The sequence below is a fragment of the Syngnathus floridae genome, chromosome 21 (genome assembly GCF_059516105.1).
Source record: "Syngnathus floridae isolate MCC-2025c chromosome 21, RoL_Sflo_1.0, whole genome shotgun sequence".
Classification (NCBI taxonomy): domain Eukaryota; kingdom Metazoa; phylum Chordata; class Actinopteri; order Syngnathiformes; family Syngnathidae; genus Syngnathus; species Syngnathus floridae.
In genome coordinates, this window is record NC_142433.1 from 8784968 (window position 1) to 8810302 (window position 25335).

The following is a 25335-nucleotide window of genomic DNA, read 5'->3' on the forward strand; positions in this document are numbered from 1 at the left end:
CCTAGGAGCCATGATGTCGGGGGCTTCATGCCCCTGGTAGGGTCACCCATGGCAAACGGGTCCTAGGTGAGGGGCCAGACAAAGCACGGCTCACAGAAGCCCCTTATCGTTTTCCCTCGCCTGGACGCGGGTCACCGGGGCCCCCCTCTGGAGCCAGGCCTGGAGGTGGGGCTCGAAGGCGAGCGTCTGGTGGCCGGGCCTTCGCCCGTGGGGTCCGGCCGGGCACAGCCTGAAAAGGAAACGTGGGTGCCCCTTCCCATGGGCTCACCACCTGTGGGAGGGGCCAAAGGGGTCGGGTGCAGTGTGAGCTGGGCGGCGGCCAAAGGCAGGGACCTTGGCAGTCTGATCCCCAGCTGCAGAAGCTGGCTCTTGGGACATGGAATGTCACCTCTCTGGCTGGAAAGGAGCCCGAGCTGGTGTGCGAGGCAGAAACGTTCCGAATAGATATAGTCGGACAAGCCTCCACGCACAGTTTGGGTTCCGGTACAAGCCCTCTCGAGAGGGGCTGGACTCTCTTCCACTCTGGAGTTGCCCACGGTGAGAGGCGTCGAGCAGGTGTGGGTATATTTATTGTCCCCCGGCTGGGCGCCTGCACATCGAGGTTCACCCCGGTGAACGAGAGGGTAGCCTCCCTCCGCCTTCGGGTAGGGGGACGGGTCCTGACTGTTGTTTGTGTCTATGCACCAAACGGCAGCTCAGAGTACCCACCCTTTTTGGAGTCCCTGGAGGAAGTGCTCCTTCTGGGGACTCCATCGTTCTACTGGGTGACTTCAATGCTCACGTGGGCAATGACAGTGATACCTGGAAGGGCGTGATTGGGAGGAACGGCCCCCCCGATCTGAACCCGAGCAATGTTCTATTATTGGACTTCTGTGCTCGACACAGATTTTCAATAATGAACACCAAGGGTGTCCATGTGTGCACTTGGCACCAGGACACCCTAGGCTGCAGTTCGATGATCGACTTTGTAGTCGTGTCATCGGATTTGCGACCGCATGTTTTGGGTGAAGAGAGGGGCGGGCCTATCAACTGATCACCACCTGGTGGTGGGTTGGCTCCGATGGTGGGGGAAGATGCCGGTCCGACCTGGCAGACCCAAATGCTCTGTGAGGGTCTGCTGGGAACGTCTGGCGGAATCCCCTGTCAGGAAGAGCTTCAACTCCCGCCTCCGGCAGAGCTTTTCCCATGTCCCGGGGGAGGCGGGGGATATTGAGTCCGAGTGGACCATGTTCTGCGCCTCCATTGTTGAGGCGGCCGACCGGAGCTGTTGCCGTAAGGTCGTTGGTGCCTGTCGTGGCGGCAATCCCCAAACCCGCTGGTGGAGACCGGCGGTAAGGGATGCTGTCAAGCTGAAGAAGGAGTCGTATCGTGCCGTTCTGGCCTGCGGGACTCTGGAGGCAGCTGACAGGTACCGGATGGTTAAGCGGAATGCGGCTTCGGCGGTGGCTGAGGCAAAAACCCGGACGTGGGAGGAGTTTGGTGAGGCCATGGCGAATGACTTCCGGACGGCTTCGAGGAAATTCTGGTCCACCATCCGGCGTCTCAGGAGGGGGAAGCAGTGCAACATCAACACTGTTTACAGTGGGGATGGCGTGCTGCTGACCTCGTCTCGGGACATCGTGAGTCGGTGGGGAGAATACTTCGAAGACCTCCTCAATTCCACCGACACGCTTTCCATTGTGGAAGCAGGGCCTGGGGACTCTGAGGCGGGCTCTCCAATCTCTGGGGTTGAAGTCACTGAGGTAGTTAAAAAACTCCTTGGTGGCAAGGCCCCGGGGGTGGATGAGATCCGCCCGGAGTTCTTAAGGGCTCTGGATGTTGTGGGGCTGTCATAGCTAACACGCCTTTACAACATTGGGACAGTATCTCTGGATTGGCAGACTGGGGTGGTGGTTCCCCTCTTTAAGAAGGGGGGTGTTCCAATTACAGGGGAATCACACTCCTCAGCCTCCCTGGTAAGGTCTATTCAGCGGTGCTGGAGAGGAGGGTCCGTCGCAAGGGCGAACCTCGAAAGTGAAGATTCTTCTGCACAGCACCCCCAAATCCGAGTCCATGGTCCTCGATCGGAAAAGGGTGGAATGCCCTCTCCGGATCGGGGATGAGATCCTGCCCCAAGTAGAGGAGTTTAAGTATCTTGGGGTCTTGTTCACGAGTGAGGGGAGGATGGAGCGTGAGATCGACAGGCGGATCGGTGCAGCGTCGGCAGTAATGCGGACTCTGTACCGGTCCGTTGTGGTAAAGAGAGAGCTGAGCCAAAAGGCAAAGCTCTCAATTTACCGGTCGATTTACGCTCCTACCCTCACCTATGGTCACGAGCTATGGGTCGTGACCAAAAGAACGAGATCCCGGATACAAGCGGCCGAAATGAGTTTTCTCCGCAGGATGTCCGGGCTCTCCCTTAGAGATAGGGTGAGAAGCTCGGTCAGCCGGGAGAGACTCTGAGTAGAGTCGCTACTCCTCCACGTTGAGAGGAGTCCCCCGGGATGAGCTGGATGAAGTGGCTGGAGAGAGGGAAGTCTGGGAGTCCCTCCTGAAGCTGCTGCCCCCGCGACCTGACCCCGGATAAGCGAAAGAAGATGGATGGATGGATGGATGGATGGATGGATGGATGGATGGATGGATGGATGGATGGATGGATGGATGGATGGATGGAAAAAACTACCTTGTGACGGTTTTGAGAACATGTTTTACTATGGAAACATTTCTCAAAAAATTACATTATATAAAAAACATTTATCATTCAAGTTAACCTACTTTAAATCATTAAAAAAAAAGCTCCACTTTCCGGTCCTCATTCCGATTTTTGAAGATTTTTCTTCAATGTTAGTGTTTTGTCTAATCTAAAGGGGTGTGTGTATTGGACAAGGGCGCCACCCTGAGTCCAGAAATGCTTTTCATTTGTTGCTATGTCAAGCAGAAAGGGTGGTCCTCACTTTGTATGCCCTTTTACCCGGTCATCACAATATAGCATGTACAGGAATGAGTGTGTGCGTGTTTGTGTGCGCGCACGTGTTTGCGTGTGTGTGTGCATGCGTAAGCGCATGCGTCAGAGGCAAGTTGCCAAGGAAGACCTCCACTACGGCCCATATAGGACATCCACGTGTCTTGATTTGCCCCATAGCGTGTATGGTAGAAATGTAGGCCACACAGGGCTTATGAAGTGTGTGTGTGTGTGTGTGTGTGTGTGTGTGTGTGTGTGTGTGTGTGTGTGTGTGTGTGTGTGTGTGTCTGTGTGTGTGTGTGCGTGCGTGCGTGCGTGCGTGCGTGCGTGCGTGCGTGCGTGCGTGCGTGCGTGCGTGCGTGCGTGCGTGCGTGCGTGCGTGCGTGCGTGCGTGCGTGCGTGTGTCAATCATCTCAAGGTAAAGTGCAATGATGAGAGGGGATGATCATTTCCACCTTATCTAACTTGCTCAAGAGGGTTAGTTTGTGTGTGAGTGCCTGCATGCGCGCGTACGGTAAAAAATAATATCTATATACTGCTGTGCTCGAGTCATCTAACTATCACCTGCACAGGCATACTGAAGGCAAGAAAGAAGACAAAAGGGAGGAGGAGACAAGAAGAGTTGATAAAGTAAAGATGAAGAAGCAAAAGGATGCGGTCAGGTGGGATGTGGCAAAAAGAGGAGACTGAAGGAGGAGATGCAAGCAGGAACATATTTTTTTTCAACTATACAAAAAATTTGGAGGAGAGAATGTATAACAAGATGAGACAAAGAAAGGAGAGTCTGGAAGAGACAAAAGGAGAGTCAATGAGTCAAACAATGGCGTTCGTCAGTCTGCCCGTCAACCAAATTGATGAAGACGCGTACGCTGTTGACGATGGTGTCATTACTCGTCTACGCATCAATCCAACTACTGATCACTTTTGCAAACCCCCTCGTCCACTTTCCGGTCACCTCGGGGGCCGCTGGCGCGTGAGCTGCCGTCGCCATGGCAACAGCCACCCATATAACGGCACGATGAGCGCATCGCAGGACACTCAATTAAGATGCGGTGGGAGATGGCGCCCGAGTGCGTAATTAACGACAAACTGCCCAACGGATCACTAAATCAACCCTGATTGATGTCTTTCATATGCGTGTGAGTGTACAACCAATCAGCAATCAAACATTCTGTCCACATAGACCCCCCAAGGTACCAAAGTAGCTTGTTTACGAGTAATAAATGCACGTAATTCCGGCTAACTTGCTCGCGGTTATATCTAAAGGCGAAATGATCTTGTTTAGCATGTCATGTGCACGGCCAAAGATGAAGCACAAAACTTTTTAACTGACATTGTGGGCAATTAACATGTTAGCATTTTAGCGTTGAGTTTATTTTTTAACTTTTTGTGTATACAGGCGGTCAGAGGAGGAAGTGGACATGGACAAGGTGACAGCCGCCATGGTCCTCACCAGCCTCTCCACCAGCCCGCTGGTCAGGAGTCCGCCCGTCAAAGTCAATGGTAAGCTAACAGTGGTTTGCAGTAAGTATCAAGCAGCAGTATCAAGTCAGGGCAGTCTCAAGTGTGCCGTATTACTAACAAGATCCCTGCACAGGATTATCTTGCATGACATTAGCCTTCCCCTATATTTGTGTCATGTGGTCTCTTTGTAATGTTGTGTTGCAACCCCCACAGAGGCTCTTAGTGGCTCGTGGAAGGAGAACAGTTCTACGGGTCTTTTCACTCCATCCAGCAATGGCTCGTCGGGTGGCTACTGGAGCTGGTCGGCACCCAGCGACCAGTCCAACCCGTCTACACCGTCGCCGCCCCTCTCGGCTGACAGCTTCAAACCCTTTCGGGTGCCCAGCGGAGGGCCCCCTAACGCGGGGACCGAGGACCCCAGCCTGGAGGAGACGGACGGCAGCAGCCTGCTCTTTGATGAGCCCATACCACGCAAGCGCAAGGTTGGCCGTTGGTCGATCAATTTTCCGCGGATTCGCGGATTTCCAAGTTTTTTTCCGTCAAAAGTATTTTTGTGAATCGTGTAAATCCGTTGAGAATTATTTTTTTATATATGGGGGGGAGCGGCCGGCCAGCTGGCCGGGCAACGTTAGCCTCGGCGACTCAAGAGCATTGCCCTGCCCGCCGTGACGGCATATATATCCCCCCCCCCCCGCTGCTTTTCCGCTTTTTTTTCCACATTTGCCATTCTCATACCTGCAATTCGCTTTGTTAGCAGCACAACCTGTTAATGACAATGCTAAGCCAGTAACCAGCTAAAGTAACCGTCTGAAGAAAACTTTTAACGTCAGCTGTAAGACCACCCAGCCAACTAGCTAGCCTTTGGTGAAAACTGGGCTCGCCATATTGTCCTGTGCAGAATTCTATGAAGGTGATGTTCAAGTGCCTGTGGAAGAACTGCGGCAAAGTCCTGAGCACCGCCGCCGGAATCCAGAGGCACATTCGCACCATCCACCTCGGGTGCGTAGCCACATCCTGTCGGCTGAGCTAATTTCCTCTTTGCTATAGTCCCACTTTGTTACTTCCAGCCGCAGCTGCGACTCGGACTGCAGCGACGGTGAGGAAGACTTCTACTACGCCGAGATCAAGCTCAACACGGACACGATGGCTGACGGCCTGAGCAGCCTGTCGCCGGTGTCGCCTTCCGTCCTGATCCCGCCTCCCCAGCCGGATGCCCACGTGGCCGCGCCCGTGCCCCTGTCCCCATTGCCACCGCCTCCCTGCACCAAGGAGCCTCACTCAGGCACCGTTACGCCGCTCAGCCGCTCTGCGCCCAGCGCGCTCTACCTCATCCATGCTGATCACGCCTACCAGGTGAGGATGCCTCCCAACTCCCTCTTCAGCCGTTGTTACCCCTCCCCTTTAACCACTTGACCGCCACCTTCAGGCCACGCCTCCGGTGTCCATCCCGTCCAATGGGGCCACCAACCCAGCGGCCTCCTACAGCTTCACGCCCACCAATGGCTCAGGCTTCAGTATCTCTTGGCAATCACCGCCCCTTGCCTTCACCGGCAACAGGGTCATGAAAAACACGTGCACACACGCACACAAACACCAGCAGCGTTAGTATGTGCTGATGGCGTTTGATTGTGGCATTTTTTGAGTTGAGCGTTTGCACCACCTGCAGGTGTCACCCAGTAAGAGTCAGGTCTTCGCTGACCAGCGTTCCCAAACCATCACTGTCCTTTCATCCCCGCCCAGAGCCGCCCTCAGGTAACCAGGGAAAACATTTTCATCATCCTAAGTTCTTACATGCATTTAATTCTATTTTTTTTTTGTTTTTTTTTGGGTCTCCTGCTACTGTTGCAGTCGTAAAGTACGCAGCGAAGGCAAGAAGTGTCGCAAAGTATACGGGATGGAGAACCGCGACATGTGGTGCACTGCCTGCCGCTGGAAGAAAGCCTGCCAGAGATTCACAGACTAGACGGACGTCAGAGCGGCCTAAACAGGGCAGGGAGCATCACAACTGTCCCTTAAGCTCCGGCTTTACCCACAAAGCCCCCATTCCTCCATTCCAGTAGGTGTGCCGATCCCAGATGACTTTGTCGTCATTCCCAAAGTGCAGCTAAAAAAAATGGTGCGTGGAAAAACGACATTTCTGGTGTTTTTCATTTTGGTTTGTTTGCTTTTCGTTCTTTTTGAAGATGCGCTGCAAAAAGACGAGCCTTTTCTGACTCTGACGTCAAACGTCTTTGCTAGCTTAGTTAAAGAAAAGCGGGAACAGCGTGACATTGTCATCGTTTTCTCATTTCATTTTGAGCAACATCCTGCCCCCTTTTTCAAACGGAAACCAAGAAACATCCAGACAAACCAGACTTGTTTTGTCACAAACTTTACAACGAGGAACCAATTTTTATTCCCTCAAATTCTGAAGAAAATTCGGGGAACACCTTGAAGGAACAAAGTTATCTCATCATCTTCATCTCTTGTTTTACCTTGGTCACAGTTTTTAGAGAACATCCAGGCGATTGCCAACCTGGCCCTCAATGTACGTTCTGTCGAGTGATTTAAACCCAAGGAACCAAATCCAAAAAAAAGAGCAGCTTTTGTCAGAAATGATCCAAAACAAGAAGAAGTTGATGGGAAACCTCCCCACAAGCGTTTTAACGAAAAAGCCAGAGAGCACCCAAAGGAGCAGGGTGAGGTCTTCATTGTCTTGAGCTTTTGTTTTCCATTTGTCAGCATTTTTCCATCACCAGCATCGTACCCTTTGTCTCTCATGCAAACTTCGGCTTTTTTAAACGGAACGTCCAAGCCAAGACAAACAAAAAATGAAAAAGTTGGGAACATCGTATCAGCATTATGGTTTTCATTTCTCGTTTTATTTCGTGGTTTGTTTTGGGTTTTTTTCAGCAATTTGTCGCCCCAAGGGACCATTTGAACCACATAGTTGGACAGTCTCAACCGGAGGTTTCTCCTTTTGATCAAGTATGGAATTTTTGGATTTTCACATGAAAACTTTGGAAGCAAAAGCTTATTTCATTTGTTAGAATTTTTTTTCCGTTCCATGTTTACTCGTGTTGATTTTTTTCTTTTCCGATCGCCGAAAACAACCGCCTTAAACACGTCCTGTCCGATGCCTCAATTGGACATTAGCCTTTGTCACTTTCAAAAATAGTCAAAATTGTCGTGCTTCTTCTATACAATTTGGTCAAACCAAATATTCGCAGCTCTTTTGTTTGTCAACATAGTACCGTATTTTTCGGACTAAAAGTCGCTCCGGAATATACGTCGCATTAGCCATAAAATGCACAATAAAGTGAAAAAAAAAACATAAGTCGCTCCGGAGTATAAGTCGCATTTTGGGGAAATTTATTCAACAAAATCCAACACCAAGAACAGACGAACAAGCAACAACAGGCTAAACAATAGGTATGCTAACGTGACATAAACACAAACAAAGAGCTGAGAACGGGCCTGACGTAACATTCAGAGTTATTCAAATAACTATTACATAAATAACACATTTATAAAACCATCTGTGTCACTCCATCGATCGTCCCATATGTAAATGATGCCGCGTATGCGCTGTGCCGCTGACGTCGGACTCGTTGTGAGTTGCAGTTCTAAATATTCCACAGACCCATATAACGATATATAAAGTATATATCAAATGACTATCATATAAACAACTATATTACCAAACCATCTGCGTCACTCCAAATCATTAAATCCATCGATCAAATTCCTCGTCCTTTGTCAACAACGCCACGCGGGCGCCGCTGACGCCAGCCTCGTTGTTATTCCACAGATCTAGTATATAACTATATTGTAGCGTTAACTAGGTACCAGGAAAGACTTGGGTTTGGTAAACTGCTCTTTATTTAACGAAACAAGACGAGCTTACAACTACTGAACTGTAACGATAAAAACATATTCAAATTGCTACACGAAATAAAATATATCAAATAACTAACAAATAGTTCACCGCCACACGGCCCCAAGCACCGGCGTAGACTTCCATCCCCGGAGGTGGTACTTCCAGCCACGGAGGTGGCTGGGACCTCCATAGAGTAGGACCGGGCGTGCGTAGGAGCAGTGTCCGACCCTCATCCACCGTCCCCGGACAGCCAGCTGCCGAGCGCCGGTCCCCGACTTCCAGCCACGGCGGTGGAAGAGAGCTCCGTAGAATAAGACCGGGCGTGCGTAAAAGCCATGTCCGAGCCCCATCCACCGTCCCTGGACAGCCACCCGGCCGAGCGCCAGCTCCCGACTTCCATCCACGGAGGTGAAAGAGAGCTCCGTAGAGTAGGACCGGGCGTGCGTAAAAGCCTTAATACTTTTCCAAACCTTCTGTGTCACTCCAAATCAAACTCTACGTCCTCCGTGTCACTTACAAACGAAGCCGCTAATGATGCCGTAGTACGTGGGGCCCTTCGTCATCTTCGTGATCCCGTGATCGAATCTTTGTCCTTTATGTAAACAACCGCTGCGCCACGCTGCTGACGTCACTTGCAGTTCAAATTACAGTAATCCCTTGCTACATTGCGGTTGGTTTATCGCGGTTTCACTTTTTTTTTTAATTTTTAAAATTTGTGAAAAATTTTACAAAAGTTGCTCCTCAGTATAAGTCGCCCCCCCACCCAAACTATGAAAAAAAACACGATCTATAGTCCGAAAAATACGGTATGTCATGATTCCATGATAACAAATAAAAATGAAACATTACTTGTTTTGACTTTGATGCCATTCCATTTAAATGCATCCTATTTTGTTTTCTTTTGTTTGTTTCTATGTTCTTGCTAGGTTGATTGGCATCTCAAAGGATGCCCCGCTAAATTGTGGGCTCAAACCAGAGCACGGTGCTACGTTAGCCGCTATCCCGCCAGATACAATTCACAAACTTGGACTGTAAAAATAACTGGAATCCATCTTATTAAGATGGAAGCGCTACTCCCGCCATTGACATTTTGTCCAAATTTTTGCTACTGTAGATGTAGAACGTGAAAATAAAAACCACCTGACTTAAAGTTTATTCAGTCTTCACCTCTTGGCGTTACTTCGGTCAAGTGTAAAGGGTATCGTTTTAATTGACGTTTTGGTTTGCTTTAATCCAAGAAGTTCTGAGAGAAGTACAAATCAATTTTTTTCTTCATAGTTAATTATGTAAAGGATGACATTTTTCGCTAAACTTTACTAGCCCGGGGGGGTTGGGGGAGATTAACAGACAGTACGGGGTGGCACATGAGGCCGTTCCCCTTTTATTCATAAAGTAATGTTTGCGATGTTAGCTAACATAAATTTCAGATTCACGAATGTGCCTTGATTGAACTTACAAAGTTGGACGTCTCTGGAATGCAGTGCGAATGTATCCAAGTCGGGTTTTTATTTTCTGGAAGCCGTCGGGACTTTTCTATTACATTTTTCTGTGTTGTTGTTTTACGACAATGTTATTTGCTGTTTTTTTTTTTAATATATATTATGTTAAATTCACATACTGTTTGTGTGTTTCCCCTTCATGACAAGGGCTTGTACATAATAATGGTGTAATAATTATTATGTGAATTTCTTTTTCATAAATTGTTGGAAAAATCACAAAGTCTCACAGCACGTCACACAGCCAATCAGATTGTCTGCTTTAATGCACAACCATAAAGGACGATAACGACGCCGTACTGGCAGACATTATTCGTGATTTTTAAACAGAACTGCAGCTTGTGAATATGCAGCACGGACGATCTCATTGACCAACTCTGCAATCATGACCTCAAGAATTCAGCACAAGTGGTGTAAATACAATAACAGTATTGATTCCCCGAAAATAATTGCCTATGTCGCATGTGCATGCCTAACACGTTGAAATTAGTTAAGACGTTGTGATGTGTTGTCCATGTTTCAGACTCGAGAGCAAAACGTGTCAATCATGTGTCAAATGTTTGCCACATTACAAATATTCTAATTTATGACCAAATCACTGTTTCATACAGTTGCCAATATTTGGAAGTAACAAGCAATTGTTGGTTTTAACCAAAATCATGAAAATGATGTCAAAAAATTTGGCAATGTTCCAAAGACCCCAGTTTCATCTTTCAAAACAATGAATATGTTTGCATAGGTTCATAGAATAAAAATTTCATTTTGTATATTTGTTGATTGGACTAAATTTAACATGACACCAAATTTTTTATTAAAAACATTTTGCTAGTTTATCTTATTTTAGCATAGACAGAATTATTTTTGTTCGTTTCTTGCAAAGGCAGCAATCTCTTTATCAAAAACTTCTACTTCCATCTTTCAAAACTGACATTTGCAAACATGATGCGAGTATAGGTTAGGTATAGTCACGTTGTTCCTTTTCCATAAGACATCAACTCCAAAGCTTCAATTCTTATTGGACATAAATGCTCACGTTGTGATGTTTTGATGAGTTTGCTTCAAAAACTAAAATTTGGTGAGGACTCATGTTTCTGGCTAAGGACTTCAGTTACTGAGCTTGTACAACGAACTGGGTGGCAAAAATATGAATTATACGTAGGTTTTTAGCAAAGAAAATTGAGAATACTAGCATAGCTAATCAAAAGGCTCTTTTTCCTGTTTTTAAGAATTTGATATAAAACGTGACCATACACAATCGTGTTAAGCATCAAAGCTAAGCCCATGAAGCTAAGATGTTGCTTTCCATGCTTTTCTTGGTTACTTGTGATAAACCTCCACTTGAAGCATTTCCAATATAAACAAAAATGTATATATCAAAATATATACTATGATGTATCTCATATAGTACTCTATTGCATCCAGGTTGTTTCTTTTTAAGATCATAATCAAATTAAATGTAAAGATGAATTTATACACACTGTTAAATCATGCCATACACACACGCGGACACACTGTCTTCTCTGTGTATAACTGTGTTTTTTGACACTTGTGTTGGTTCTGGTGCTGTTGCTGTTTGTACAATTTTGGGTTTGTTTTGGGATTTTAACTAAATTATTACAGTTTGGTTTCTTTGCTGGCAGATGTTTGTTAAAAGTGGTGTCACCAGTATGTGTGTGTTTTTTTTTTTTCAATAATAATACATATCATTGGATGGTGCCTTTTTGACACTCAAGAGTAAAACAAAACGATATAATGATAAAACAATAAAATCAGGCGATAGTATAATAAGATAAAATAAGATAAAGTAAAATGATGACGAATAATTTTTTTTTGACAACCTACGCACTTTGAGAGAAAAAAGCCTTACTTTACATCCTGTAGCAAACAGAAAACTGAAGCAAAGGACCAACATTTGCTCGTGTGCTTCACTTTACTGAGGAAATGTTACGCGGTCGGCCGCCATATTGGAGCATCCGTAGTTGATAACTCCCCCAACCGTATTCTCCTGCTTGTTGGAGGGTGCTTTTGCACACGAGCGCCACCTGTCACGACGACTGCTTGCGAAAGACTACATTGTCCTCAGGCGCTACGCTTTCGCCATCTCATGGTCAACAGATGAAATGCGTTTTAGGAATCCCAAACATGCAGTAGTGCATCGCGGTTCATTTATCGCGGCTTCAATATATCGCAGATTCCCCCCCCAAATTAAAACCTTCTAAATAAAAATTCCAAATTGAGGAATTATGGCACGAAAGTTGCCAGGCACGCCAGCAGAAGCCAGCGAGTGCCCACACAATTGCAGTGCATACACTTGTACCTTGTTATTAAAAAAGTAATGAGTTCTAAAAAATATTTACAATATTGTACCTTGTTATAAAAACAATGAAGCCGAAGGCAGGGAGTGCCCACACAATTGCAGTACATACACTTGTACCTTGTTATTAAAGAAGTTAATAAGAGTTCTAAAAAATATTTACAATATTGTACCTTGTTATTAAAACAATGTTAATACTAAGAATTCTAAAAACATGTTCACAGTACGTACACTTGTACCTCGTTATCAAAAAGTTGTTATACAGTAATCCCTCGTTTTTCGCTGGGGTTACGTTCCGAAAAGAACCTGTGATAGGTGAAATCCGTGAAGTAGAAACCTTTATTTTTTTTACCATTATTATACAGGTATAACATTGAAACCAAAGGACAAATTTGTTTTCAGGCCCAAGCATTTTAACAAGAAGTAAACAATTTCTTCCAGATAACTACAGTAAAATAATGCATTTAATTAAATCTGTACAACAGGTCGGTGGACGATGCGGTCAACATGGGGCTGCACTACATCCTGCGCCACCTAGACACCCCAGCGACCAGGCACGTGCGGTCAGAGGAGGCAAGAGGGGCCACGCCTCTCCTGCCATCATGAAAAGGGGAAAAACAAATTCAATTTTTTTTTATTATAGTCATTTTCCTTTTAATTTCAGTAGTTTTGTATCATTTTTAACCAAAATCGCAGAATTTTTATAGTTATTTTAAAACCGAAGACGATTCGCTTGCGTAATCACACGGCTGCCTATGTTGACAGGCTATGCAGTTAGACTGGACTGCTCTGTCTTTCTCGCTGTTTTAGTGTTCAAACACTGTGGCTATATTAACTAATTTCCGTAGTTAAGGTGATGTAGTATATAATATCTAGTGTTTTTTGTCATCTGTAACATCGTGTTTCTTTGGATGAACAAAACGGCTTTGAAAAGAGACCTTACGGAGGCTACGAAAAAAAGGTTCTCCAGCCTTATGGATCTCCACAAGAGATCTCCAGTTCAAATTTACAGTGAACAACTGAGGAGCAGTCGTCCATTTATTTCCTATTACATTCGTTTTTGTTTTTTTTTTTTCTCGTTTTTACAATTTGTTTTACAATGGAGGATTACATATTGGACTGATCAGGGACAGTGCCGAGACTGCGTACAGACAGGAGGTAGAGCGGCTGGTCCACTGGTGCAGCCAAAATCACCTGGAACTGAACCTGCTCAAGACTGTGGAGATGACAGTGGACTTCAGGAGAGACCCTTCGCCACTTCCACACCTTACCATCCTCAGTAATGCTATTCCCACCACAGACACCTTCAAGTTCCTGGGATCCACAATCTCCCGGGACCTGAATGGACCGGCCACATGGACTCTGTATGGAAGAAGGCCCAGCAGAGGTTGTACTTTCTGAGACAGCTCAGGAAGTTCAACCTGCCACATGAACGGCTGAAGACCTTCGACACTGCCATCATCCAGTCTATCCTCTGCACCTCCATCACTGTCAGGTGTTAGAGTGTTGCTCACTCTAACTTCTTTGCAAGAACCACACGTGAGACAGTTTGGCCCTTTAACACTTGCAAGCAGAGATGCCATCAGCACCCTGTGTGGTACAGAGATGCTTGAAAGAAGTCTGACGTCATCGGGACCAACCTCCCATCTTATCCAAGACTTGTACCTGTCCAGGACCAGGAAACGTGCGCGTAACATCTCTACAGACCCTTGTTCGAACTACTCCCCTCCGGATGGCGTTACAGAGCACTGTACGCCAAAACCAGCAGACACAGACACAGCTTCTTCCCCCAGGCTGTCGCTCTGACGAACTCACACCACTCATAGAGTCTCAGAGTCATCACTGGGCAATAACGTCCTGCTCTTACCACTTAAATGTTGTTAGTCACCTGAGTGTTGTTAGTTGTATGTTAGTTGTATGTTGTATAGAGGCTGAGATCAACCGGAGTCAAATTCCTTGTTTGGCATGCACAAACTTGGCCAATAAAGCTGATTCTGATTCTGATACTATATAGTGCGCTTCTGCGGCCTGACTCCGCTCTGTAGTGTCTTTTTCGTCTGAAGCCATAACACAACGCACTGTGAAAAAATCCGTGAAGCAGTGAGGCCGTGAAAGGTGAACCAGGATATAGCGAGGGATGACTGTAATAATAAGAGTTCTAAAAATATATTTACAGTATGTATACTTTAGCTACATCTACATATGTTACACACACACATATCATATTTATATTATTTATACATTATTTTCTGTATGTCATTTAAACTATTAATATCGTATTTACATGTTTAAAACTATTATTTAATGTTCTAATGATAACATATGCACTTATATGGTTTAATATACATTTATTGACACAAAAAATGTATGTATGTTAAAAATGAGAAGGTGACACTACTTCACGGATTTTCACCTATCGCGGGTGGTCTTGGAACCAATTATCCGCGATAAACAAAGGATTACTGTATACCTGCCTTTTTTTCATTTGTGTTCCTGTGCTGTGCTTGTGTTTTTGTTGTAGTAATAATTGAAAATCAAACATATATTACACTTTTGCGTATTCGTTCCAGATAAACGAAAAAAACGAGCTGTCTTTTGATTTAAGTCTTTTCGTTTTCAAACAAAAATCAAATAACCTGTTGCTTTTCAATTTTAAATGCCAGCTTCCAAACGTGCAATGCCCAAAAGACACGGACCGACATGGACCGTACATGTGCACACACCACTAGACCCCCCCCCCCCACACACACACACGCATGCACACTCCTCATTCTCCAAGGTCGACTTCAGAATCACAGTTGCCATGGTGATGGGAGTGCGAACGACCACTCACTCGCATGGTTCTCTCTCTTTCTCACTGTCTCTCTCAAATCGCCGTCGTCTTTCCAACAGGGAAGGAAAGCAAATGCCTCTTCTCCATCCTTCTCCTTTTCTTCAACTTTGTTTCACGTTGCTTCTTTACATTTTGACTGACACCCTCCCTCTGTCCTCCCTTCTTTCTTTTCTCCACTGATGCTGAGTGAGAGCGTCCGGTAAGGAGGAGCGAGTGGAAAGCAGAAGATAGGACGGGGAAAAAAAGAAAGGAAGAGAGCATGGAGGAGATCAAGAGCAGCTGAAAGACGCCAAGCAACAGCTCAGCAACCAACAATCACAAGTCCATCACGACATAGCATGGAGGCAAAAAGCAGGAACATGCTCACAGGTAACACACGCACACACACACAAACTAAAACACGCACTCAGACATTCACACACACTAATAGACGATGACTCATACACTACACATTGTCAAGCGCACACTCACATGTTAATACACGGCCACAGGCAGACGCACTTCACCACGCACATACATAGAAACACACATAACACACATATCACGCGGAAACACGGGCCCTGCAAGCACGCACACGCATCGATGTTGACTGACATACACAAAAACGTACATAAACAGTGTACGTGACATCCATCCACATTCGCTTTCAAAAGTGTGTCAGTGTGCTGTTTTGTGCGACTGTTTTGTGTGAATGTGAGGAGAAGACTAATCACAATTTCGCTCAGGATCAATCAAGTATTTAAAGTCTTAAAAGTGACATAGCTCACACACGTATGTGATGATGATTGATGATGATGTTGATGAGGGCTGGTCCTTAGAGCCCAGCTTCCTGGGGCGTCCGGCCCTGGCATGGTGCGAGCGCGGCATCCAGGTGCTGCTGACAAGTATGGGCGCCTTCGCCGCCTTCGCCCTGATGACGGTGGCCATCGGCACCGACTACTGGCTGTACGCCCGGGCATTCATCTGCAACAGCACAGCCAATTCGTCGTCGTCGCCGCAGGACGAGGGCGCGAGAGACAAGAAGGACCCTGGCGCCCTGACGCACTCCGGACTCTGGAGGATCTGCTGCCTCGAGGGTAGCGCCGCTTTCCGCTTGCCTTTGCTACGTGGGCGTATTATTGTACTGTAGGCGTGCGTTTGTGTGTGTACATGCACGTGTATAAGTGCGTTCGCGCCCACTGTTGCCGTGATTGATGACATGTTGGAAGATGAGCTGTCCGGCCACATCTGATTGATCTGTTGCTTTTCTTGGTTGTCAGGCTTGAAGCGAGGCGTGTGCTCGCAGATCAACCATTTCCCAGACGACGCTGACTACGACCAAGATGCTGCCGAGTATCTGCTGCGTGAGTGACACATCCGCAGTGCACGCGCGCACACACACAAAGAGCAGAGGATGCGCAAAGGACAGAAGGGGGTGGTGGGCGGACATCAATGCACAAATGCCATAGTTGGCGTCTGCGTGTCAGGTGGGGAGTCTGGGGTGCGGGGGCGCACACGCACCATCTCTAAAAAGCGCTAAGGAATTATTTTCAGCAGTGCTGGTAAGACGATGGTCTTGTTCTCGCTGTTTTGTCAGTGAAGGGATGCCATTTTGTGAGACACACCAAACGTGTTGACATGTTAAATGTGAGGAGGATGGAGCACGATGTCATTCTTCCTCTTCCTGCGGCACATCACTGCATCACTGTGGAATTCGTAGCTCAGGCAGTCGAGCGGGTCAGTCAGAAACCGAATGGTCGAATGGTTTGAACCCAGCTCTGTCTGAACCACGTGTCGTCGTGTTCCTGGGCAAGATACTTCACACACCTTGCTTCAGGGACTACAAAGGAAAAATAGCCCCTTGTCTTATTCTGGTGCATCTACAGAAAAGTTCATTGATACACTCTGGCCCTGTCAAATAAACAAACAAACTTTGTGCGCTACCACCTGCAACAGCATCCACTAACAACTGTGAGTGTGTGCGTGTGTGCGTGTGTGCGTTTGTTGTATGTTGTGTGCGCACACAGGTGTAGTGCGCGCGTCAAGCATGTTCCCCATCCTAAGCGCTGTGCTGCTTCTGCTGGGCGGCGTGTGTGTGGCCTCCAGCAGCTTCTACAAAAGCAAACGAAACATCATCCTGGGAGGAGGAATTCTCTTTGTGGCGGCAGGTCGGGAGCACACCAACATGTGCAGGACACACACGTGAGCCTTTGTGACCCGCTTACTCTTTTGTCGGTAGGCCTGAGCAACATCATTGGCGTGATTGTTTACATCTCGGCGGCACTCAGCGATATCTCGCCCAAGAAGGATGAGGACAAGAAGTGGCACTACTCGTATGGATGGTCCTTCTACTTCGGCGGGTTGTCCTTCATCCTGGCTGAGATGGTGGGGGTCCTGGCCGTCAACATCTACATCGAGAAGAACAAAGAGCTGCGGTGTCGCTCCCGCGTCGACCTCTTCAAGAGCACCACGCACGCAATGCTGCGCCTGCCCAGCTATCGCTTCCGCCGGCGCTCGCACTCTAGCTCACGCTCCACTGACCCGCCTTGTTCGGTGGAGACCTCTCCTGTGGGGGCAAAGACCTTCAGTCTGCCCCCGTCTGCACCCCCCTTCTCCGTGGCCACCTTACCCAACCCTCACCATGGCGGAGGCGGCGACATATCCATGTACACCCTGTCCAGGGACGCCAAGATGGGCAGCCTGGGTGGCGGTGCACCGCCCCTCTACGGCACCATGGATCGCGCCACGCTCTACCAACTGCACAACTACTTCCCCAAGGACGGCGGCAGCGGCGGCGGCACGCTCCCATCGCACTCCAAATCCAACCTGACAACGGCCGCCCAGAACGCCGCCCCGCTGAGCAGTGCCACCTCTGCGTTGGGCAGCGGTGCTCCCGTAGCCAGCGCTGCGCCAATGTCCGCCGCCACCATGGAGCGGGACAGGGGCAACGTGGGGACACTGGACCGCCTGACGGCCAAACGGGACCGCGACAGCAACTCGGACACGCTCAACAGGAAGACCACACCTGTTTAAAAAGTGACTGACCGAGCAGGATCAAGGAGGCCTTCAAAATCCTGTCCTGACTTTTGGAACACACAGCAGCCATAAGTATTTCAACATCTGACAGATGGACTAAAACAGCCACACACATTACGAGCGCAAGACGAGACCGCTGCGTCTGCCTACTTTCTTTTCCCCTTCTCTCAGGAACACAACAGCGATTGAACATAACACGACGAAGATGACGTCATCGCACATGGTCTAGTGTTGATGACATCACACTCGTATGCAAAATTATCAACGGGCCGATTGATAGTTGAGGCAGTTTTTGCGTTGCCCCTAACCCCCCCCCCAAAGCGTTAGCGCCAGCATTCACGCCTCAAACGGAAAACTTTGTGCTCACTTGAAATGCCGAGCACCATGTCATAATCGTATTGATCGTATTCCAAGGACTTTCTTGTCTTTGGTATTTGAAACAAAGTAAGAGACTTAAATTTTATTTCTTTTACATATTCTGTTGTACTTTTGTCAAAACTTTTTTTGATGGGCTGTTATTTAAAAACTTGTAATTTGTGGTCTCAGTGGAGTCATGTGGCCAGGTGATTGACTTTTTAATGAGCTCATATTCAACTTCAACTCAATATGATGGATTAGGGTTATGTACACGACAAAGTGTGTGTACATATATTGACACACACATACACACGCGCACATGCGCACACACACACATATATACAGTTTTTAATGTGCGTCAGTGCCAAGTAGGGGAGCTTGCTTGTCGTTTGAGCTTCCCAGTACATACTGAGTCAATCTGATTCATTTTAAAGAGACACCAGGAAAAAAAATCTATCAGCGCCACTTCTCAGCCACTTTGGCTGAAAGAATGAAAGGAAGCAATATAACTCTGAATAGCGCTAGGATGAATATTGAAAAATGTATAACTCTACATATATACAAGTCTACTGTTGATATTCAATAAAGTTGTTCATGAACAATATGTCATTTACACTTCATTTGCAGGAAGTCCAATCAGGGTCAAAAGAGTTACCAACTTTGGTCCTCGTTTTACACATCTCCCTCCTCCAACAAGTACAAGTGATCAGGAATTGTTATCACCAATTGTCATCTGGAATACTCTGTTTTGTTGTGAAAAGAATTTTGAAACACGCTTTCTTCTTGTACACATTTATGATCGTCTTATACACAGACGCTACAAAGATGACGCCGAACACAGCAAAACCAATTTGGTGCCGACACGCATCCAATATACACAAAAGTATGTTTATGTATTTGATATCTAAGACTTTGAAGACTTTCTGTTCTCTCCATCAGCTCGCTAGCAATGCAAGCAAGTCCGGTTGAACTCGCAATGACGAGCTTCCAATTTCAGACGCTGGACGACTGAAGCGAGGCAGGATTGTTTGCGTGCTTAAGACTTTTTTACGGAGGCGAGCATGGACGTGCATCGTCTTGCCTCCCATTTGTCAGATGTGGCGAGCAGAAACAAAAGCGAATCAATGGCCGTGTCCAAATTCAAAGGCGGACACGGCAAGCGATTGCAAAAGTAGTCCCGAGAAAATGTTTTACTCGCAACAAAAGGTTTGAGTTCTGAGATGAGAAGATCGGCTTTCCCTACACTGCGAGTGTCACTTTAGGCCCACTAATCCTCAACTCAACTTTCCTGGTAAACTATTGTGTTCTTTGAACAACACAGAACTCACCCCACCCAACTTGTAGGCATGCGTTAGTAAGCTCATGAGTAGCTACGAGACAACATCGAGTGCTTCACTAGTAGTTGGAGGGTGCAAGGTTTTTCCTCACTAGCACCAAGCCCAAAAGGTGCGCCAGGACATGGACTCCAAATGGATCTCTTGGAGAATGAAGGATGCTACTTGTGCGTGACACATGCCGACGGTTGGGCCGCGTCATGCAGCAGAGGTGATAGATACTTCATTGAGGTGGAATAGGCCAAAAGCGCCATTGGTAGTGCAGGAAAAGCTCATGTGGTTCTACTAGAGCGCTGAATTGTCTGTCGAGTGTGGGAGGAGATGCGAGGCGTGTAAAAGTCTGTCAAATGGACAATTCAGCACTAGTAGCAAATACAATCAATGCGCTTTTGGAGTATGTTGGCCGTGATGACGTTCACGCCAAGGCGGCTGCGGCGATGCCACATGTGGTAGCGCCACCCCGCCACTAGCTGGCGGCGCTGTGGCACCTCTGCCAGGGGCTGAAAGGAAGCGCCAGCAGCAGGAAGAGGAGCCCGCCCACAATCAAGATGGCGCCGGCGCAGCCCACGCACGACGCAGACCAGGAGAAGTTGTGGTGCAGCGGCACCAAGTGGTCGCTGGCCAGGAGGGACAATACCGACTGCTGGAAGACCAGCAGGGACAGCAGCGCCAGAACTCCTGAGGGGGAGAGAGGGGGCACAAAAACACAAGATGCAGCACCGCACGCAGAGCAGACAACGGCTCTGTCCTGCGCCGCCCTTACCAGAAAGGACGAAGCAGATAGAGGCGGGCTTGAGGAAGAAGACTATTTCCTTGCTGAGTGCCATGGTGATGCAGATGGCGCCCATCGCCATCAGCACCACGCTGAAAAGTGACATCATGGCCGACGCCATGCTCAGGCCTGCCACAAAAAAGGGAAGCTGTCACCAAAAGGCAGGCCGGGATGAGGCCTTTCAATTGGCAATTCCTGACTGACTTTTGTGCGTGGTCTTGTGAAACATGACGGTGTTCTCGCCCGTTGTGAAGAACTTGAAGTACGTGCAGTTAGACTCTGAAAGAAATACACCTCAAAAATGTGATCCAAATCGAATATTTGAATGATTTTCTGGAAATATTCAAACTATTCAAAATACATTTTACAAAAAAAGAAAAAAAAATCTAAATAACATCATCAAAAGACATTAATTCTCCCCAAAAATTAAAACGGCCAAAGTTGTTTTCAGGCGTGAACGCGCACTTACCTCCGGGCAGCTCGGCGGGCCCGCAGCTCTCCCTGTCGGGGTCGATGTCAGCCACCCATAGCGTCTTGCTGCAGGCCTTCCACAGGCCAAAATGCATGGCCGGACATGTCTGGGCACACAAAGTCAGGCCACCAAACACAACTCCCACCAACTCCCCCGGGCTCACCTGGTTACCGTAGAAACTCTTGGGTGGCGCCAGCTCCACCCAAAACTCGGTTCCCACGCCCAGCACGGTCAGGATGACACCCACGATAGCCACGAAGAATGCCAGCTTAATCTGCGCGCAGTGCACACCACATCTTTCAACAACTAGAAAGAAAAGCCAAGTGGCAACGCACCTTGCCTTCCTGTGCTTCTGTCATGGCGTGGTGTCCGGCCCTGCGGCGTTTGTTGCCGCCGAATGTGCTGCGTCCACTCATGAGGCCCGCCAGGCCGCCCATGCCTTGGGCTCCCCCGCCGCCGCCCACGACTCCCACTGAGTGGGCAGCGGCCGGGCCTGCCGCACGGCCCTCCTCGTCTGTCACCAGGAAGGTGGACCACATCATCAAAACCAAAATTTGAAAGCAACTCTCAAAAAAAGGCAAAAAAATGATCAAAATATCAAAATACAATTCACAAAAAAAAAGGCAAAAGACTGCGCGAAGGAAAAATCTCGTTTACAAAAAAGTCAGCATATGCGTCAAACGACAGACATGCGCCTTTTGGTGAGGATAAAAAGGCAGCTCGAGCAAAACAATCATGGTGACCAAATCGTGGAGGGAACCTTCAGCAACAACTCCTGGAAGACAAAACACAACAAAGGTTACGTTTATCCAACGGGAAGACGTCTAACCAACCCAGAGTATCAATTAGTAGCAAATGAGCTGAGGCGAGAAGCGGGCAGTCGCTGCGGCTTCTGGTGTGTCTCCCGAGCGAGCTAATTTGAGGAAGTTATGCCAGCGGAACGTCTCGTCTCAACGAACTGAAATCAAAAGCGGAGGGGCGCTATTTCGGGAGCGCGTGGCTGCGCTGCCTCGGTGGCCAGCGACCTGTCCTCCCGCGACCACTTAACAACTTTCTGCGGCCGGGAAAAGAAAAAGCCAAAACCATCACCGTGGCAAAAAAGGAACATCGTCTGTCATTTCAACGTTTCAACGAAGAGGCGGTCTACACTCTGAACTGTACATCGGCTAATCACAGGCCACATACAAACAAAAAATGGAGCGGTCGACCGTTCAACGACAAGCATTAGATCGGTCGCCAGTGGGTCATATGGAAACCGAGATTATTTGCGTTAACAGCAACAAACACTCAAACTGGAAAAACAACAACAGCACGTTATTGAAATCAAAACAAAATGCTGCTTAGCCAAAGTCCATCTAGCAAAGGTAGTCTTATGTTTGCGTTTTTGTCTATGGATAGCATGGACGGGCTTTGAAGTGGGCGTCCTGGAAAAGGAGGAAGGTCTTTTGCAACTCGGACTTGACTTCATGACAATCGTCGGTGAGCTTTCGTTTGAGCGCCAAAACGCGACTCAACGATGACAAAGCGGCTTTCAAAACAACTGGGGGAAGCGAACAAACCCGCTTTGAAAACTCATTTGAAAAATAAAGCCACAAAGCATTGCAAGCCGGAGCCTCCGGTCGCCGGGAGACACCAGGGTACCGGTCATCAACCAAGGTCAGGGGCTCATCGAGATGAAACCTCAGGCGACTAGTTGTCCGGCATCGTTGCCGCAAAGCTCTCCGGAAGCCAACATGTGCTCAGAGAGCCGCGTGTTTTTTTGAGCCACGCCAACATGCCAGGTGAACGCGGAAGCCGTAGTCCAGTACAGAACCCTCAAATGTCATGCACGCACGCACAGCATGGCCAATCCACTTCACGGCCATTCCACTTCACGCACTCGCTTACCTGAGGTGGAAGCGCGTCGGCATATAACAAAGAGGAAGCCGGCGATTAGAGCGACGGCGGTCGAAGACGGCCGTCGGCGGCGGCAAACGCCCCGTGACGTGTCGGGAGGCTCAAAATATCCGGAGCGCTCGCTTGCTCCAAATATAGGCCAGCGGAAAGACGTCCCGTGGGGGCACTCTGGAACGGCGCCAGGCAGGGGGGCCGCCGCTACCACGCCCCCCCGCAGGCCAGCCGCCACCTCGTTGCGATACGAGCCGTTTGGTCAATTTTTCCACTTTGACTTTCGAGCAAATATTTCAATACAAGAGACCCGACTCTGCCGTTTTTAAGGTACAAGCCGGGATGATTCTTTTATTAAGTCAAGTCAGTCGCTCTTTTATGAGTTGGTTTTGTTTTTTCACTGACTGGGTAGCAAAAAGTTTGGTCCCGGAACGACTTGGACCCTTTTCTCGGGGTGCCGATGAAGTCTCAAGCCCGCACAACTTGCAATATAGAAACGTCATTTCTGCATTTTTCTTTTTTGGCTGCTGGAATCTCAAACTTTCAATATTGCTGCTGTCACACATACACTACTACAGTGACTTTGTTAGCGCTTCTTGAAGTTCATCTGATACAAGTGCAAGGCAGCACATTTATCGGAATCTAATTTGTGGGGTCGGAATTGCGTCACAGAGTGGGGAAAAAGTATTTAGTTGAAGTCATGTGACCCCCATGTGTTTACACTACTCGCATAACTTTCATTGTGTTCCCTCGTAAGCACTCACAACGCAACAATGTCAACAAGCTGCTGAACTGTTTTGTGCTCGTCTGAGAGAGAGGGGGTTGTATGTGTGTGCGCGTGCGTGCGTGCATGTGTGTGTGCGTGCGCGCGCGTGTGTGTGTGTGCATGTGTGTGTGTAAGTCTATTTCTGACGCCCACCTGTTAATGACATCAGAACTGACCTCAGTGGGGGGTGCAGGAGGCGGCTAGTGTGTGTCGAGAAGTGTGAGGTGGCGTGTAGTAGCTGATCCAAGCGAGACTTGAACCTAGGGTGTTGGTTTTCAATTAAGCGTTTTTTGAATTAGGGTTTCAAAGCCTGTTAGGAAGTTTTCTGTAATACGCCCTGCGTCACCTGCCACTCGGCCACGCCCCAATCAGCTGAATCACCCACACCTGGTAGTCCCTCTATTTAAACCTTGTCATCCAGTCACTCCTTGTCAGTTCGGTCCTGTATGGTACCCGTTTGCGCCCTGTGCATTATACCTATCAGCCAGCGCCATATTCTCTGTTGCCAACCGCTTACATAAGCTGACCGACCACGCTCCGATCGCTGCCTGCCCCGACTCAATGCTCGTCCTTGACCACGCTCCGATCGCCGCCTGCCCCAACTACTTGCTCGCCCTGACCACGACTACGCGCTGCGCTCTTTTGCACAGCCACGCCAGCCATATCGCGAGTCCAGCGTTCCACTTCCTCTTTTCCCCTTTTCAATGAAGGATCGTGCTGCATTTGGTCGCCCTGTCTCTGTCCCTGACAGTATTACAGAAAACTTCCTATATTAAGTCAAAAGTTAAGCTAGGACGAGTGGAGATACGATTTTTTTCCAGTTTGGTATTACAGAAAGCAAATCCTAACTCCGTTTAGGAATCTTATCTTAGGACATCCTATCTTATCTTATCTTTGGACATCCTATCTTATCTTGAGTTAGGAATCCTAAGTAACACATTTAAACATCTATGATTGACTTTCACGTCAGTTGCCTCGTAATTGATGCTATTGTGTCGCTCAAGTGTTGTCTCGTCAACAATAACTACCTAGAGAGAGAGAGAGAGAGCGAGAGAGAGAGAGCGAGAGAGGTATGAACTAAGTATGGATAGCACCATTGAACAGCGGTGCTATAGTATTATAAGTAAGATGACTTACCCGAAATCGCGGAGATCATAACGCCTATCTAATTCGTTGCCAACGAGCCCCAAGAAATCTCCTACCACAATCATACCACGCTGTACTGTGTAGGTTTGCCAACTGGGCCAAAAGTCCTCCAAATTTTGACCATCGAATAGACCTTTTTGTTTGTAATGAAGCGGGAGAAACAGCAATGATATTTCATTACATATACACAATACATTGTCGACGAATTTACATTCCGTTCCATTTCACTCAATTCCATTTTTTTTGTATCGGTTGCAAATAAGTCACGCCCTTCTCCTCAAATCTAGTCACACGTGTCTGTGGCTAATAAAGGTGCCAACGCACCCCACAAGAGGAGAACTGAAGTGGAGCCCTTTATTTTTTTCAAATGCTGCACCGATGGCCTTATTTTTATCTTTTTTTTAGTGTGCCACTATAAAACTGAAAAATTTCAGTGTATACATATGTTTTTGTAAGGGGCGTGGCTGATGGTGTAGGGGTACACTTGCTTGTCTTGTGTGCCGACACCGTGAGTTCGATTCCCACATATGACGGTGTGAATGTGTGTGAGTGACGGTGTGAAGTGTGTGTGTGACAAAAAAAATCAAACTATATATATATATATATATATATATATATATATATATATATATATATATATATGTAAGGAATGGGGTCGAAATGCAAAAAGTCCTGCCTA

General features: G+C 47.6%; 3 protein-coding genes across 8 annotated transcripts in view; 2 read left to right on the plus strand and 1 right to left on the minus strand.

Annotated features, from left to right (window-relative positions):
• znf704 (zinc finger protein 704) overlaps positions 1-11428 on the plus strand; it is a 50235-nt gene extending 38807 nt beyond the window's left edge. The window contains exons 3-10 of one of the 3 annotated variants that reach the window (XR_015855091.1): positions 3514-3603; positions 4341-4444; positions 4619-4887; positions 5304-5404; positions 5473-5758; positions 5832-6006; positions 6072-6157; positions 6254-11428. Coding sequence is in view for 2 of the 3 variants with exons in the window: in XM_088365553.1 (XP_088221679.1) it covers positions 3514-3603; positions 4341-4444; positions 4619-4887; positions 5304-5404; positions 5473-5758; positions 5832-5963; positions 6072-6157; positions 6254-6368 (1183 nt within the window). In the remaining variant the exon portion in view is untranslated. The remainder of the gene's footprint in view (positions 1-3513; positions 3604-4340; positions 4445-4618; positions 4888-5303; positions 5405-5472; positions 5759-5831; positions 6007-6071; positions 6158-6253) is intronic. The other 2 variants (XM_088365553.1, XM_088365554.1) reach the window with 2 other exon arrangements.
• On the plus strand, positions 6389-18883 carry LOC148380505 (voltage-dependent calcium channel gamma-4 subunit-like). Of its 2 annotated transcripts, XM_088365557.1 has the most exons (6): positions 6389-6521; positions 12560-15276; positions 15726-15983; positions 16167-16250; positions 16914-17054; positions 17126-18883. In XM_088365557.1, exons 2-6 carry the CDS (start codon positions 15246-15248, stop codon positions 17917-17919), a joined length of 1308 nt encoding a protein of 435 aa, XP_088221683.1. In that variant the 5' UTR covers positions 6389-6521; positions 12560-15245; the 3' UTR covers positions 17920-18883. The 2 variants fall into 2 exon arrangements, with proteins under 2 accessions (XP_088221683.1, XP_088221682.1); XM_088365556.1 differs by having other exon boundaries at positions 12560-15983.
• Positions 18884-19055: 172 nt separating this feature from the next.
• Positions 19056-21594, minus strand: LOC148380506 (voltage-dependent calcium channel gamma-6 subunit-like). 3 transcript variants are annotated; one of them, XM_088365566.1, is made up of 7 exons: positions 21515-21594; positions 21193-21421; positions 21021-21131; positions 20855-20963; positions 20590-20664; positions 20377-20514; positions 19056-20291 (listed from the first exon to the last, which is right to left on the minus strand). In XM_088365566.1, exons 1-7 carry the CDS (start codon positions 21592-21594, stop codon positions 20080-20082), a joined length of 954 nt encoding a protein of 317 aa, XP_088221692.1. In that variant the 3' UTR covers positions 19056-20079. The 3 variants fall into 3 exon arrangements, with proteins under 3 accessions (XP_088221692.1, XP_088221690.1, XP_088221689.1); XM_088365564.1 differs by having other exon boundaries at positions 20855-20930; positions 21193-21544; XM_088365563.1 differs by having other exon boundaries at positions 21193-21544.
• Positions 21595-25335: the final 3741 nt, after the last annotated feature.